Source organism: Empidonax traillii, unplaced genomic scaffold (genome assembly GCF_003031625.1).
Source record: "Empidonax traillii isolate 1590-97213 ecotype Southwest subspecies unplaced genomic scaffold, ASM303162v1 scaffold1232:size202910, whole genome shotgun sequence".
In the NCBI taxonomy this organism is placed as follows: domain Eukaryota; kingdom Metazoa; phylum Chordata; class Aves; order Passeriformes; family Tyrannidae; genus Empidonax; species Empidonax traillii.
The window spans coordinates 170,993-185,298 of record NW_020956425.1 but is presented as its reverse complement, the minus strand read 5'-3'; the positions used below and the strand labels follow the sequence as shown (position 1 = coordinate 185,298).

General features: G+C 39.2%; 1 protein-coding gene across 1 annotated transcript in view; it reads right to left on the bottom strand.

Moving 5' to 3' along the window:
- Positions 1–1,972: 1,972 nt before the first annotated feature.
- The window catches only part of LOC114069307 (ras GTPase-activating protein 3-like), a gene marked incomplete at its 3' end in the record, with an annotated part of 71,622 nt that continues 59,288 nt past the window's right edge, over positions 1,973–14,306 (bottom strand). Inside the window, exons 4-5 of the mRNA XM_027905998.1 lie at positions 12,632–12,726; positions 1,973–2,049 (exon numbers count right to left, since the gene is read on the bottom strand). Coding sequence (XP_027761799.1) covers positions 1,973–2,049; positions 12,632–12,726 — 172 coding nt within the window. The remainder of the gene's footprint in view (positions 2,050–12,631; positions 12,727–14,306) is intronic.

Sequence of the window (14,306 nt, the reverse complement as noted above, 5' to 3'; positions counted from 1 at the left end):
TATGGAAACTAGCCAAAGGCAAACCGAGTGCCCAGGTCAGATACAGGAGAGAAGGTGAAAAAGGGAAAAGTTAGTATCAGCAGACAAAAGCTTGCTTGAGCTCTGATTTTCAAATTTTGTTTTCAAGAGCCCAGGGCTCATTATGATTCAGTGGTTGAAACCTTAGGCTTTTTTTGCACATTGCAGCCTAATAAACTGTATTTACTGAACAATACCTTGCAAATCACGGTTACAAAATGCTTTGCAAACCAATCTAAGTTTTTTCTCTGCATTGTAAAAATTTATTGGAATAGTCTTCAAATCATTGCCATATAGGCAAAAATTTGAATAAAGACTTAAAACCTGTCTGGCTAAAAGAACAGACAGGTAGAAAAACATGCTGCACACTGCCACACTGTTAAAAAAACAAAGTAGTCACTCTCTCAATTGCTTTCCACAAGCAAGAAGCTGCATGTATCACATATATAGCAGGACATTTTCAGACACCTATTTCTAGCACTTCAGGACTTTCACTGAAAAATCCATTGGTACTGTAATGTTACCAGGTTTCTCTTAACAGAAGACAAAGCCCTTAAAAGAAAACTGGCTGGGGCACGACACACGCTCTTGGAACAAAACAAAGGCAAACACTTCTGAAGGCCCTGCTGTATACCACCTAACTATTCAAAATAGAACATGGTGAGAGTGGAAAGATGTTTGAGTTAATATATGTTTGCAGAGCTACAGACACCACAGGGTCTTAACACACAACCGGGGTTCAAAAGACATGGACAGAGCCCTTTGTGGCTGTATCACACCTCTAAGGAGGGCAAAACATATCTCCAGTAAGACCAAAGCAAAAACATCACCCAACCTGGCATTCAGTATAACTTCTCTAAGCACAGTATCCTCCAGGCCTGCTCTGAGGACAATCCAAGCTTGGTGATAAGTCCACATGCACATGTGGACAACAGACACACACTGGAGTAGAAAGGCAAGAAACTGCCTTTTCCCACCTTCTATTTCTCCCTCTTCTGAAAAGTCCTAGGAACCTACAGCAATACAAACAACATTTCAACAAAAGACACCAGCCTAGGGCTTGGCAGATACAAGTTTGGGGTCTGGTTTCTCAGAACATGTGGTCATCATTTGGTCATACTCAAACTGTGCAATGGGAAACAACATAACGAGTTGTTATATAGCAGTTAGAGGAAGGCTGGGCCCTCCAGGTGGTGCAAAGCTATACTGAGATAGCCATTTTTATTCTGAGATACAGCAGCTAGTTAACAAGTTCACTGGAACTCACAGCCTACAAAGCAACTTGCAGCAGACTATCCCCGTTATTCACTCTGCCTCTTCACAGCAGACCGCAGAGAGAAAGAATTCAAATGTACCTACTCCACAGCTCTGGTAGGACCTGCCAGAAGCCAACCAGATCTACCACTGCTTCTGAAGTAGCCACCTGAAAGTGTTTGGTGTGGTCAGAGGGCAATGGTCTTCCAGACTCCTATTCAGAGGACAGCCAAATCTTTACTCCCATCTGAGTCCTGTGGCATTTATGTTTCAACTTGAATAAGGTTGGATGGCTGGTTCTGAGGCCGCTTTAAAAACTGATGGCAGACTTGTTTGTTAAGTCAACTCTGTAACACACTGTCAGCACACTAGCTGTGATACAAATTGCTTAACTGGTCCTTGATGCAAATTACAAGGACATTATTTTATTACCCTTTGATGTCCTTTTAGTATTTATGCTATGACTAAATTGGATAAAAGATTAACATTTAAAGCTATTAGGAAGAAAATGATAGTGTGGAAAGAAGGAGAAAATAAAAAAAATCTCGCATCCCATGAATTCATAAGGATATTGCTGATTAAGAACATTCAATATCCAAATCAATATTTTGTTTACTCCAACTATTTTTAAATGAAGCACTGCACACTCTTTGTAATCTGTGTGTTTCTCATAACTCTGCAGTTACTTTTCAAATCCTACCGTGTTGCAAGTTTATGGCAGACGACACCGGTGTCTGTTATTACTTCACTCAGTCTCAGCTCAAGGTGGACCTTCCCCTGAAACACACCAGAAACACATAAAAGTTAGTTTTACACATAGTCAGTCAAACCATTCCAACTTAAACTAAAGCAAGCCAGCTAGTGCAAGTAATTCCAGAAGTATAAAGATTAAGTATCAACTGTGTACCTAAGGTCTTTCAACTGCCACAAAATCCAGATTAGTAGCCATTTAAGTAAATTTCAATGCATACTTCGCACCATTATCTTATCTCTGTATGCTTTACCAATTAAAGGATAAGGAGTACCATAAAAATGTTGTGTTGGAGCTTTACCTGTAATTAGCATTTCAAACATTAAGCAAATATCTGCAATGCTATCATTGAAAAGCTACCACAGAAATGCATTATAAACACCTATATGTTTTAAACATTATAAAAATAAAACCAATTAAACAATATAAATTGTGAGACAAGTATCAGTAAAATTATACTGCAGAACCAAAAAAAAAACTCCACAAAAAAACCATTCAACACTATTAGACAGTCTTCATCTCCTTACCATCACACTAACTTTATTATGACTTGGGCTACGATATTATATATCAAAAGCTGCTGAAGGCAGTTCAAAGCACAGCTTAGGAGTGCAGCAACAATTAAGTAGCATAGACATGCAGAAGTTCAGTTCAAGGTCATCCCCTGGTCCTCTTCGGTTGAGCAGTATAAACTAATGCTGAATTCAGTGCCTGAATACTTGTCCTGAAGAAGCCTATGAGATTGTTTCTTATTGCTACAATCAATTCTCTTCCCTTTCCAGCATATGCCCTTTCTCAGTGCCATTCTTTCTGCACTACCTTGAATGCACATTTCACACTTTCCTGCACTTCACTCTTTAAACCTCTATTACCTACTAATACCTTCAGTATTCTGACTAAGTAACAGTTTTTCCCATGCCAGGGCTGTAACCTTTCAAGTACATGTGGCAGATGATACTGGTGTTCATCCAGAAAACTAGGAAGACAGTCTCTCCAATCTGTATAAAAACCCATGGCTGCAGAGGCATCACAGCAGCTCGCTGGCATTTTGAACAGGGAAGGACCCAAATACATGTGTTAGTTTAAAAACAAGACTCCCGTCAGGTGTCTTTTGCCACATTTTAAACAAAACAATTAAACCCTCCGTCACAACGTAAAACCCAAAGGTGTTGCATTTGGCTGTCAGACTCCTGATGCATCTCTTTCAGCAAGACGTGTATCCTCCTTCACCCTCTCAGTGTGTTCAAAAGTCAACATCTGTCACTGCCTTCTGAACTGAAGCCTGTCCTCCCATGTAAGAGCAGGACTTCTCTGCACAAATGCATAGAAAGGCACTTCTACACCCAGCTCTTAAGGACTTAGTACCACTGTAGTGCCCAGTGTACCCACACACGACAAGAGCTGGGCACACAACCAGCTAAGAACTCTAGTTAAGCACCTTGGTTTTCTGCCTTTTGTTTTACTATCTTTTCCCTTACTCTTCACTGTTCTCCCTTCCACTAGTCAAACTTTTAATTACAGGAGCTAAACCATTGGACTCTGGAGAACAAAGTTATATTGTGAACAGATAAAAACTATTGCTGCTATCTTGCAAATCACCTTTACTAGAGAAGTCAACATTATTACAAGTTTTGAAGAAATTAAGAGACAGGAACAGAGATCTAGAAACTCCAGAGAAAATATCCCTTTGTAGAAAAACACTAAGGGAAGACAATGTTTCTATAGAAACATTTATGCTTTTTACTTGTTGTAGCTTTCATTTTTCTCTTGTGAAGGCTTTGAAAATGGTCAGCTGCTCAAAAAGTGACTTGAAGCTTCATACAGCAAAACAGAGGTCATGGGATCACTATGACCAGCAGCCTACAACTATTCCCAGAACATCTTCCAATATCTTATTCCAGTTAAAAACTCAAATACCTTAAAATAAGGCTACAGTTACATACTTGTAGGTTTAATTCAAGGAAAATGTAACTCCTACATAAACAAAATCGGTTAGGCAAACATAAGGATTCGTTCTGAATAAGTTTATTCCTGTGCAATGGCATTAGCTGGGTTTACAAAATACCAGATAACTCATTGTTCAAAGGAAAGACTGAAAACTGCAATAAATCAGTATCATAAGACCAAAAGTTAATCTATGCAACAAGGTCAACCAATAATGGATTAAAAGTACCACAGAAACAGGGAATTGCCATGATCGTTATTGACAGTTTATAAGAAAGAAATTCATATTTTTATTATTAAAAGAACTACCGTGATAATAACAAGAGTCTCCAATTGTAGTAGATGTGCAGTTACAGACAAAACTCACAAGAAGGAAAGGTTAGACAATGCAACAGGATAAAAAAAATACTGTCTCCGTTTTACAGCTGAAACAGTGCCTTGATCCTGCTCAGACAAAATCCCTCTTTTGGAGTCAGGGCCTGAATCTAGGCTCAGTCCTGAGCTTTAAGGTCATAAACCTTTTTTCCCCTCAGCACTTCAAAAAACCTCAGAAAAACCTAGAGGTTTGACAATTCTGAAGTAGAATGTATTAATTACTCAAAACATTTCCATTAAAAAATGTATTTCAGGATGTTCCTAGAAGCAGCTATGCTTATTAGCGTAACCCTCACATTTGGAAGGATAGAACCTTCTCAAAGAACAAGCTGACGGAGTGCCAATTCAACTGCTGAACACTTCCTTTTCCATAAACTCCAGCTGATACAGAGAGTGAGTTCATAGGTTGTACATCCTTCCTAATCACATCTAACATCACATAATGGGGCCAGCCAGCTACCATTTTTCAGTTATTGATTAAAGAAGCCATCAGTTGAATGAATTTCTAAGGAAGTAGACAGTATTCAAAAGGAAACCAGTAACAAACAAAACTTTTGAAAGGTCTTAGAGAGAAAAAAACAAATAACGTTTGTTAAATATACCCTTTACTACACAGACAGTTACCTGAAACCTAAACTTGAAACTGATCATAAGTTTACAAAGAAAAGAAAAAGCAGACTCAAGGTCCTGGTTTTACAGATAAAGGAAAAGCCTACCTTTAACCACCTCCTTTCTCCTTGGAATGCAGCTGTGAGTTACTGTGGATTGAAACACATTGATAGTACAAAAACTCCTGGAAATGGTAGTTGTCTACTATTAAACCTGCTGGACAAGAGGTTTGTGATCACCCAGCTTTCTACTTCTCTCTAGCCTACTCAATTTTGCTGGGAACTTTTCCCTCAAAGGTGTGAGTGCACCTGCATGGAAGTTTTCCAAACATTTATCCCATAAAGGGACACTTTTCCCAACACAGTTCAACTCTGCTCATTGCTCAGTTGCATGGAAAGAGGGATTGATTGTGAGGGCTTTTTGGCATTTCACTTCTCATCTTGCTGGTAAAAAGTTACTGCAGGCAGTCTCACTCAAGCCCCTGGAGTGAGCTGTAGGAGAGGACTAGGCTGAGCAGGTGACATGAACCACAGCCCACTAGTGACTAATGCCAGCAGAGTATCTTTTTGGAATCTCACATTTAGGACTATGATAGCCCTGGTGCGTTGGTTTATTTTATCTTGCTGCAATTTGTCTGGAGAAATGAGCATTAGAAGAACTCAGTGCTGCACACAAACCATTCCAAACTAGGGAACAACTTGAGTTGTTGCTTTCTCAGTCTTCGCAATTTTTATTTCAGGATATAGCAAATGTTATTGGACAGATCCTGTCTACTTTGAAACCCTCTTAGGCAACTTTCTAAGATGCCACTTTCTGGCACTGGCAAAGCTTAAAAGCAAATAATAAAACTGAGCCAAACTCTAAGGGTTCACTAAATGCTGCCCTTGAGGGAGTGGGAAAAGAAAGAGCAAGGGTGCAGCTATTGCTTTAGGTAAACCCAAATCTGCAGTATTATCAGCAGCCTCACGTAAGGTCACAGCCTAACAGCAGGTTTGAGAGCAGGAGGAAGAGTTTGTTTGCTGTCTACATTTGCTGCTTGTAACAGCTGCTCCTTCCTTTAGCAGAGGGCAGCAGGCGACTGGGAAAGGTCTAAGGATCATGCTCCAGATCACAGCCTGCCTGCTGGGCCACAGTGCAGCACACAAGAAACTGGAACAAAACCCAGTCTATTGCTGAGGAAAGTGCAACAGCTCTAATGAACACTGCATGTATTCATAAATGCTAACTAAGTAAAGCAGAACTGATGAATGCTTGCTCTCCTTATGTGCAAGCTCGTCAGAATCACTCAATAACTGGCAAACAACTTCAGAGGGCACAATGTTAACTTTCCTGTTTCTCTAAAGGGAGAATGCAGCCATATGGACAAAATCCTTATAATCAGTTATGTTTTCCTCTCAAATACTTTGATGAGAAACAATATGTAGATAGTGTAAATTAAAGGTCTTAATTTCCCCAGACAAATTGTATTCTGCAGACACAAAACCCAGGCATGATACTTTAAAACCATGTAAATATTGTTCAGCAGTAGGCGCTCCTTACCACATGCCATGTTACAGACTAGCTATTGAAGAGTAACAGACCAAAACCTGACTGACTTAGTCCTTTGTGCTGTTAAGTCTCAGTGCTCCACTCTTACAGTTATATTGGGAGGAAGTCTTGCCACAAAGCAGGATCTGGTCAATTGCTGGTCTTTTCCTTTATCACAAACGTTATTTGCCACTGCTGATGCATGGCTCAGTTGTCTGAAATAATTCTGTCAGTAGGCATTTAGCCTTGAGAATCTCCCCACCCTATCAAAACAGACATTTCATCTCTTTTCAAAATAACCAGAAGATAGGAACCTATTCACAAAATAGACGGTAACACCCATTTATTTCCTGTGTGTGGTAGAAAGCTGATACCAAACTGGGAAACAGCTTCTTTCCACAATTTGCATATACTCATGCTTACAGTAGGTTGTACAAAATGCGTCAGTGGTTCATCTTTACACTAGGAGCTTTAAATACATACACAAAGATAGTAAATATCAGTGTTGGACAGCAGGCATGCAATGCTTTTAACTGTTCAACAGATAACGTAATTCTATCAATCACTGGAGTGAAACAGCCCTATACAGTTGCTCCTAAAGACAATTTGCTCTACCTTGTCTATCTTCAAATAAATATCCTTAAATAACAATTAGCAGAGTCACTGCAGACCAACATGATTTGTTCTACAAATATACAGAGCATTGATTTATACAGAACAGGAAATAGGTAGATATGAAAGTGTGTGTGGAAACTTCCATAATATTATGAAGGTAGAGTGAAAAAAAAAAAATAAACACAGTAACACACTTCCAGCTTCCTTTGCAGTTCTATGATAAACTTCTTTGTCACACAGGACTGAATGAAGAAGAGCTAATTCAAAAGCTTTTAGTAAAACCTTGGCTCTGACGAACTTGTGGCAAAACCCCGACCCTGGCAATGCCAAGATTTCATTCATGAAGCCTGATACTTGGGATAAAGATTCTGCATTCAATGGGAAGGTGATGACAAAGGAGGAAAAGTTCTTTTGAGGAGCACAGAGTGCCCTGGATAGATTCTTCTAGCTAGATCAGAGGTAGCATTTCAGGGCCAGCAGTGATGTCCAGTAGAACAAAAGAAATTTAGGTGTGCTCTCCAAACATAACTGTAAGTAATGTTTTCCACTAATGAAGTCTTGTACACCACATGACACTCACATCAGCCCATACTCAGGAAAAGGCATGTTTAATCAGCAATAGTCAAAGGTCTATGTAGGCAAAATGCTAATGTGGTGAACGGAGGAAGAAGGGCTTCTGGTGTCTGAAGAAAGTACTTAACATCAGTAAATCTTTCGCACAAAGCTTTGAGTAGAGAAGGTTAAAATGTGAGAGAATTTGCTTCCTCAGTGTTGGTTATCTGCCCTTCACATGCCTTTTATTTTTTTTAAGTTGATAGCCAAATAGATATGTTTCAGACACATCAAAGTTCTTATGAGAAGGAAAGGGAAATGAGCAATTTTCAAGTTTTTGTCAGACTTTTTTTTCTTGCCCCAACAATGAGTTTTACAACAATACGACCTTGAGCATGACTGGCTTTGGAAAAGCACTCTGTCATTTAGTACTGAGAACTCAACTGTAAGAGGACATGACCATTTCACATTTGTCAATGCCATGGAGGAAGTAACTCAAAGCACACTTGAAAAGGGGAACTTTTAAAACAAGAGCCTGCACAGGCAAACATGTCAGAATGAGCTAATTCTCCTTACATTTCTCCCCCGCTTTGGCATATACAGACTACTGGTTTGGAGAATGCTGGTGTATATCAATATTAATCAGAATATCTCTGGATCTTTAACCACTCCACTGATTACATGCACACAAAGGGTATTCAGGTTGCAAAGCCCAAACTTCACAAAACAGACTTGAATTATGAAGTTACTGTGAAAAAAAATTAAGGAGAAAACTATTCAAAAACAGGAAAGGCCTTTTAAAGATTGCATGTGCACTTGGGCTTAAATTCCGCTGAGAACACATGGACCACTGAGAGCATCTGTCATCTACAGCCCTAGGCAAATATCTGAAACAGTTACTGTTGGGTAAACTTCCTTCTGCGAAGAAAAGGCAAACATTCATGGATCAAAAGAGATGTACACACAACAGCAGGGCAATTTTTGCTTCCAGACCTCAAAAAGTATGAGAATGCAAATCCTGAAAGACAAATGATTAGCAGAAAAGAAACAGGTCCCATGGAAAGCGTGCAACATCATACTCTTACGGACTTCAAAGAGCTTAGAAAGTTGTCTCTTCTGCTGCTAGTCCCTCCCTTCTAGCTGAAGCTGTTTGATTGTTCACAGTCTATTTCAATACAGAAGTTAAACCATTTTCAGTAATGGCTTAATTCCTGTTTTATTTCTCACTGAAATGTTTGGGCTACTGTACTGTCAGACACTGGGTGTTTAGCTCTGGGCACAGTACCATCCCACTGAGGAGGAGATAGGCTCCCTCAGAAGATGGGAACTTAAAATTCCTTAAATTAATCATGCACAAACCCACCTGGTTATAGCTTCATACTTTCAGAACAAGTTTTCCAGTCCAGAAAGTTAAGCCATAAATTATGCATAAACGGCTGCTGTCAACTTTCATTCCGCACTCTGTATAATAAAACTTCCTGATCACATTTAATTTTTAGTCTATATTTAAAAAGAAAATATTCACATATCATGTAATTTCATATTGTATGCCAAACACAAATACAATTTTGCTGGAGTTTCACAATTTGTTCTCCATAGAGCTGCTCAAACTTAAGCACCTAGAGCACATCTGTTATTTCATCACCCAACTGTATCTAAACAGCATTCAGGACACAAGCAGACTATGCAATGAGCCATTTTCAAACTAGTGAGAACAAAACTAGCCAGTAAAATGTGGGGGCATTGATGAACGGAATAAAAGCCTGTCAACCTCAAAGGGCAGTTACAGTCCATTGCTGAATGACAAAGCGCTATGTTGGGACAGTTACTGTTGCCCAATGAAGGGAAATTTAGAAGCACCTGATGATGATGATTATCCCAAATAGGCAGGTTTGCCAGACCAAAGACAAACCAAAACCACAAAGGGCATGCAGGTGGTAATGCCTGATCTGCATCTGTGGGCTAAGCAGCTGCACAGTCCCACCTGTGCTGCTCACGTGAGACTAAACAGCATCAGAGGTGCTGAGGTCACAGGCCTCTTAGCAGGCACTTAGCCTAGACAGAAAATGCTCTCATTTTTATCTCAAGATGAGCAATCATGCCAGACTCCTTTACTTGCCGCCGTCAAGCAATAAACAGAGGTGGCATTAAACCATCTGTGTAGTCTGTCAGTTAACGCACTCCTGCTGTCAGTAACATCCTTACCTGCAATAAAATTTATGAAGCCAATCTCACTCCTGATAATACAAAGCACCTTTATAAGACAGCAAGTATCAGCAATGTTGTAAAACCACGAAACTGAATTAAAAAAGTCTTGAGCTAAACACCTCGGGAGCAATGTTTAACGAGGTTATACGACATTAAAACTTATTGATTTTTTAAATGTAAAGAAACTCACACAAGTGAAGTACAAACCATGTTGAACAAAACTTTAAATTCTACTCATTAAACTTCAGACAGCTCAAAACATCAGTTCTTACATGGCAAATGTTATTATCCATAATTTCAAATCAGTCTTTCTGTTCTGAAAAACAAGGCTAAATACGTCTCAGAATTGGGCCAAAAGAACCCTGGCATCCGATGCCACTAATATTTCAACAATCTATTGGTTTTAAGCTGGTTTTGAGTTTACGACTGTGCTGACTGGTCTGCTTAAAACCTGAATATTTTCAGGCTTTGTACATACTAAAGTCCTACACAGCTTATCACTGCCACCCAGTTTCTTTGATATCATGGCCTAATGAATTAGAAAGAATTAGAAACCTGGTCTCTTTTTTTCTTTTTTTAATTCCTCACTCTGATTGTATGACCTCAAGCAAGTCACATTCTTTCTGACATTTATTCTCACTGTATTCCAAGTGTTGGAGTGACAGTAGCTTACCTCAATACGGTGCTGTGATGCATAACTAAATAGCCATGAAGTGCTCTACAACATGGAAAACAGTATTAAGGCCACTGGCTGACAAAAACAAGAGGATGCATGAGTTCCCTGGCACACAGCTCAATGTTTAATCCACTAGATTATACGGCAAATGGGAACAAATGCTAGAATGATAAAACTGATACTGTTAAAACTGCTTTTGTACTACTAGTATTTGCATGATTCACTGCAAATTTCAATTAATGAAAAATTTCTCAAATTATTTTCCTTAAAACTGCACAAAACCTGAGAAATGCTGCATAAATACCTACCATAAACACAAGTATTCCTTGTTTCTCTTATAAATGAAGAAGTGTTTAGAAAAACAACAGAGATACCACAAATGTAAAAACATAAAAACCCCAAAAGTACTTAATTTGGCTACTTTCACTTGCATAAGAATTCGTATGAAACATTTACAAATTTGCTTCCGGTATCATGGAAAAACAAAGCCCTCTTGCAGACTCCTTAACATAAAGAGCAAAGAATATTTAAGTAAATGGATAAAATCAGAGAACTGTTCATATTTACATAGTTGTAATAAATGCTTATCACAGAGCCCAGAAACAGCTTTTAACAGTCAGGCTCTTGTAAAGATACAAACAGCAGTAGTGATAAACCGTACAAATAATTACAGAGAACATCCTTTCCAGCAAATATTGTGCTCCTCGTCCCTCCAAAAGCTAAAGCAGCCTGCAAAACTTTCTGAGTTCACTGCTTACTTCAGCAATGCTGTCCTAGAAAGCACCCTGGTCTAAAAAGCTTCCACAAGCTCACTCTGTAAATATTGTAACAACATAAACAATGCAGAAGCTTATCCAAATATTGGCCTTCTTCAACTGATAATTTACAAAGGGAAAGTTTTCTTATTCTACAGGAAATAAACACTAAATCTACAGTTCTAAAGGCACTCTCATAAGAGGCTTTGGGTTAAGAAGGAGGGTGAACAGGGTAAACAGAATAGATCTCAAAGTTAAAAGGCTGTTAAAAGCCTTTCCATCACCAGTGACATTGAAATTTGGCATTAAAAAAGATCAATATTTTTCAAGAGAAAGTCACAGGCTGAACAGGCTGTCATGAGGCTTTCTTTGTATCACATGCACAGCGGTGTATCATTTGTCTCTCCAAATAAAAACCTAACCTTGAATGTGTTTTCACATCCACTTCACCACACATAACCACACTACGTGTCGGAATGTGTGTCATTTTCCAACCTGGCATGTGCAGACCTGTGTGCACACTGAAAAGCCAAGACACCGTGTCCAACCCTACACAGGGCAGTACCTAAGCAGCATTTCCCCTTGCATTTATTTAAGACTTTTGCACAGGTCAGACATTCACGTCTGTGGCCTCCTAAGCAAATATTGTGGTTCAAAAGTGATCTGTAATATACACTTACAGGAAAAAAAAAAAAGTAACTGGCTTGGTATCCTGTTACATCATTTTAATTTCTTGCTTTGTTCTAATGACTGTTTTCACAAGGCCTAATAACATAATAGAAAACAGAATCCACTTGAACAGAGGTTAAGTACAAAAAAAGAGAGGGGTCTTGCTGTGTACAAAAATCTGTGAAGTCCTAAACCCCAAACGGAGCTGAAGCAATACAATTATCAGCATTCCCATTGTTTGGATCATGACCTAGAAATCTGGCAAGGAGCATTTTTTTATGTCACATGTACTTGTTGCAATTCCCATGACAACATAAGTATTTAAAACAGTACCTGAAAATACTATTTTCAAGATGGCTCCACTCCCTGAGGAATCAACAGTTATTTATAGGGCCTGAAGTTATTTGATACTTGAGATAAACACACCCCTCCTTGAATCAGTGACCCTGATAGTTCACAAAGTTTCAATTATTCCTGTAGGCAGAATCCTGACCTCCACTGATTTATGCACACTTGTAACTCACCCTGTGGTTATCACCAAAACTAAACTATACTGATGGGCAACACTTCCTTTTTGTAGAGAAACAACATATTTGTCCTAGAGCTACGAAACCCATAAAGCTGCCCTGACCTTGTTACAAATACTCCTTTGCCAAGATACTTCCTTAACAATCTCACCTGTACTTCTGAATCAGCATCAACATGCTGTAGTTGAAACCAGGTGTCTCTGTTATGATACTTTTGAAGATCTTCTTTCTGTATAGCTACCTTTCCTGGAAATAAAACAAAACAGAAGCATAGTTTAAGACACATTGTAGCTCCCCAAAAGTACATTTCCATTGAAACCAAGTTTTAAAACAATGATTTAAGGACTGTCCTATTCAAGAAAGGCTTTAGAGCAAGGAAAGAATTTTTTGAGGCATCCTCCTTTACACAGTATATAACGATGAGCCCAATACTAACGATGGTACAATTCTGATAAGCATCTTTTTCCACTTCATATTGTGAATGACTTCGAATTCCTAACATCATACTCACCTAACAGAGTGAAGCACTGGGCAGTGCAGACAAGTTTGTAAGTATGCTTATTGTAAAAACGTCATTCCTATTTCTTTGACATACAATTAAACTTGTGGGAAGAATGCTTGGAAACTGTTGGGGAGAGATTTTTGAGGCAGATGTCCATAACAATCCCAAAGTGAAGTTCCATGCATGCGTTATTGCTAACAATATTTTAGGATGAGGCTTTTCACTACATAGTTTTGTAGGAAAAGGGTAACAACAACGGATGTCAAGTCACAACAGATTCCCAGATCTGCACCTTGAGGCCCTGTTGACTCACTTCCCTCACTCAAATCTTTTAAGAGTTTGCATTCTGCAACATAGATCTACCCAAGTACTACCCCTGACTGTAGGGAGAAAAAAAAACAAACCACCCCAAAAAACACCGTAGACCTTTCACTCTCACCTTTTTTAACCACTCTTATCCCTATCAAATTATCTGTTTTGGTAGTGAGGGCACAGGGAGGGTACTGCCACATGAGGGTAACAGCAGCCTGTTCCATGCTGTGAACTAATGTACATGAATGCTAAGGACTAGTATATATGTAGAGTGGAAACTTCTGTCTTGCCCAGTCTCTCTCAGGCATTATGTAAAACACTCTCTGAGGGGCAATGAAACTTCTTCCAAATGTCTTTCTTTGTATACACAAAGTTGAGTGTGGCATGCCTCAGGAGCACGTGATCCTCAGAAAGCAGCTTTGGGTTGGGTGGTTCCCCAGGCACTGAGCAAAGCAGCATGTTCAAAATGAAAGAATCCAGGGCAGTCAGAGACATCAACAAGGCTCGAGAAAGCTGGGTTTTGGCAATGTGGTGTGCTAGCAGATTTTCACTGCTAGAGTGAGTCGCTCACATACAATTTGCAACCACTGCTTTGCTACAAAAATACACGCTTTTTTTAAAACAAATACCATTGCATAAGAACTCACAAACGGATACAGTCCTAGTGGGAAAGAGACTTCCAAAGCTTCCTAAGTTCGTGCAGCTCGACTAGACATCAGTAATCCCTTACCTCAGAAAATGTTAACAGAACACACTTACAAAGAAAATAAATTTAAAAAATAAAACAAACAAACAAAAAACCAAACAAAAACCCCTACACAATGGAAGACTACAGAAATGACAAACACAAAGCATTTTCCCATCTGAAATCTAAAAGCTTATGAAAGTCTCAGCAGCAAGTTGTTACGCACCAGCATTCCCTCAAATTACGGCCTTTTCCTTTAGCTGTTGCTGGATGGCTTCGCCCAGCCCTCCTGTTTGCTGGGCTGCTTCTCATACCATGCTGCAGCTG